The following is a 3,153-nucleotide window of genomic DNA, read 5'->3' on the forward strand; positions in this document are numbered from 1 at the left end:
CTGAAAAATGGTAGGAATCAGATCATAAAGTAATTCTGCCTAGTTCCTACATCCAGACTTTTATAAAATTTTGGGAGTGGAAGACTCATATGATCTGAATTTGGATTTGATAAGGTGGATATGGAGACTGTAGTATGATGAGTTACAAGGGAAACATAACTAGGAGAATGGCCAATTTGAATCTTGGTGAAAAAATTATGTGAGAGATTATTAGGAATGAATGGGATATCGTCTAGAGAAACTCACCACTCACTGTTTTCCTTTGCAATCACACAACTCTTCTGACATCAGACATGTGGGTTTTACCCCATCCCAATCAATTCTCTATCGCTAGCTAGACATTCTACAATTCAATTCAGTTCTGACACTAATCAGAGTTAGCACAGACCCCATAGGTTAAGAGCTCAATCCCACAAGACTACCTCCCACTCTAGATGTCAACCACAAGTAGTAGGTCCTCACATTACCCATAAGTTCTGTTTGACATGACTACAAATCACGGGTTCCCACACATCACCCCCCACCAGGTTCAAAAATTTGCAAGAGTAGCTCATTGAACCCAGGAAAAATAGTTTACTTACCTTTGAAAATTTATCATAGACATCATGTTCCTGTCCGCGGTCACCTTTGCCAAGAGCAAGTCAAAAACCATTCTGGTGAAAATGCTGAGCCAAGCTGGGACAGGTTACTCCTTCAACACTAAGAGAAGCCAACTATGGGGAAACTGACTCTCTTGCATTATGATTCATTGTGAAAACAAAAGTCCTCTTTGTGGAACAGAAGAAAATATGTTCCCTCTAAACAATGGATTGAAAACGAATTTGATCTATAAATGAGAATACTGAGGGTGGGATACTGAATCAGAAATTCTGCAGCATGTAATAAAAGAAGAGGAAATGGCATAGAATCACTGCCTCCTGTGATTTGAAGGCCGTTGTGAAGAAAAACAATGTACCGAAAGAAAGTTCTTCATATTAGGACATATATCACTGCATCACATTTATTTATCTTTCTGGATATTTTATAGCCCTTAATAAAAAATATTGAAATAAAAAAAAGAAAATTTATCATATAGGCTATTTTAAAGGATACAAATGAATAGCCAGATAAAGAGATACATAGGGTGAGGTCTGGAAGGGTCCCAAGTGCAAGAGTTTCTGTCCCCACGGATTTGGAGCGTGCCACTCTCCAGGCATGCTGAAGTATTCACTAACCTGGAAGCTCTCCAAACCCCATTATTCATGGATTTTAATGGAAGTTTCACTGAGTAGATATGATCAATTATTAACTCCTTTTCCAGTCCCTCTCTCTTCTTTTGAGGATGGGAGCTAAGGTTGATAGTCTAGGCTTCTAATCATGGTTTGGTCTTTCTAGTGATTAACCCCCATCCCAGAGCCCATCAAGAGCCTCCTCATTAGAACAAAGATGCTCTTATCACCTAAAGAAATTTAGGAGCTTGGGGCGCCTGGGTGGCTCAGTCAGTTAAGCATCTGCCTTCAGCTCAGATCATGATCCCAGGGTCCTGGGATCGAGCCCTGTGTTGGGCTCCCTGTTCAGCAGGGAGCCTGCCTCTTTCTCTGTCCCTCACTCTACTGCTGCTCTCTCTCTCAAATAAATAAATAAAATCTTAAAAAAAAAAAAAAGAAAGAAACTTAGGCGCTTTGTGTCAGGAACCAGTGTAAAAGAGCAAATATTAGGAGAAACTGGAGTATATAATATATTTTTTCTTATTTTTTCAAAGGTACAAACTGAGATATAATAAATATGATTATGATTTTGGAAACAAGGGGAAGGGGAAAAATAAAGAAGGACTCAAAGTTTTTCAGCCTGCATAATTGCTAGAAATGATTGTGATATCATCATGAGAAATAAGGAAAAGAGTAAGAGGATCTAGTGTGAAAATAATTTCCATGTTTTTAATTAATTCTAAACTCTCTGCTTCCCTGGTTTGTTTATGATCAGAGCTACCCCTTTCCATTGTCTTGCTCTGTGTGGTATCATAGGGGAACTTATTCTTCAGCCAATAAGAGTCCCTATCTTCAGGTTTACAGGCATTGTCTCCAGCTTTACCTACTCTGTGGTTGTAGCTGTCTCTGGATAGACCTGTGGGCTTCCAGCATTGGGTGGATGCCCCTATCTCCTGGGCTCTGGTAACATGGCTTCCTCCCTTTGTCTCTCCTGCCTCGTGGTTAGAGCGTGCAGATGTGTAATCAGCAAATCACCTCATTGTCCCTTATTGGCTTTTCAGCTCTCTCATGAGCTATGTGAAAAATTTACTGTGTTAATTCCCTTAGTTTGAAACAACAGACTGGTTTCTGTTTTCCTGATTGGACTTTGACTGAAACATATAAAAACAAAATCATAGGAGATATAGACATACCAGTGGTTCATAATTTGTGTGTGTGTGTCTGTGGCAGGGGTGGGAGGGGAAGTGGGTAGAGATCTCTGATCTATTTTGGAATCTGAAGACAGCTCTAGACCCTTCCATCAGCTGTACCTATATGTGCACACACACACACACACACACAGATAGATTGGCAGACCTATACTCCCAACACTTTTCAATATAAGTATAAGGCCTCACTAAGGCATGATCTGTGGACCTCTACTTAACAATGCTTGTTTCCAAAAAAACAAACAAACAAACAAACAAAAAAACAATGCTTGTTTCCTTCACGTTTTTCTTCACTCTTTTTTAGACTACTGCTGAGGATTTGGGTTCTATGTTGAGGAAATATTTCCACCAGTTTAATCTCCATTTAGGAGTCATGAATACCCATGAAGATGCAAATTATGGCTTAAATATATTATATATTAATTAATTTTATGGGCTTTCTGGTCAGTGTGAATATTGTGAAATCTATCAAAGGTTGAATTATTTTGTAGATCCTTTACTGAAGTCAATGTGTTAATAGGAATTTTCTTTGTCATGGTTTCATTAAATAAACTGAATACAGGGGCGCCTGGGTGGCTCAGTCGTTAAGCGTCTGCCTTCAGCTCAGGTCATGATCCCAGAGTCCTGGGATCGAGCCCCGTATCGGGCTCCCTGCTCCGCAGGAAGCCTGCTTCTCCCTCTCCCATTCCCCCTGCTTGTGTTCCCTCTCTCGCTGTGTCTCTCTCTGTCAAATAAATAAATAAATAAATAAAACAAAA

General features: G+C 39.7%; 1 protein-coding gene across 1 annotated transcript; it reads left to right on the top strand.

Moving 5' to 3' along the window:
- Nucleotides 1-605: 605 nt before the first annotated feature.
- On the top strand, nucleotides 606-1,017 carry LOC123847661 (large ribosomal subunit protein bL33m-like). The gene is given in 3 exon segments (XM_045879475.2): nucleotides 606-714; nucleotides 717-743; nucleotides 746-1,017. Coding segments are annotated over 3 exon segments (192 nt in total). The 3' UTR covers nucleotides 802-1,017.
- Nucleotides 1,018-3,153: the final 2,136 nt, after the last annotated feature.

Source organism: Mirounga angustirostris, unplaced genomic scaffold, assembly GCF_029215605.1.
Source record: "Mirounga angustirostris isolate CCGP_5_RB_7025 unplaced genomic scaffold, mMirAng1.0.hap1 SCAF_2, whole genome shotgun sequence".
Classification (NCBI taxonomy): domain Eukaryota; kingdom Metazoa; phylum Chordata; class Mammalia; order Carnivora; family Phocidae; genus Mirounga; species Mirounga angustirostris.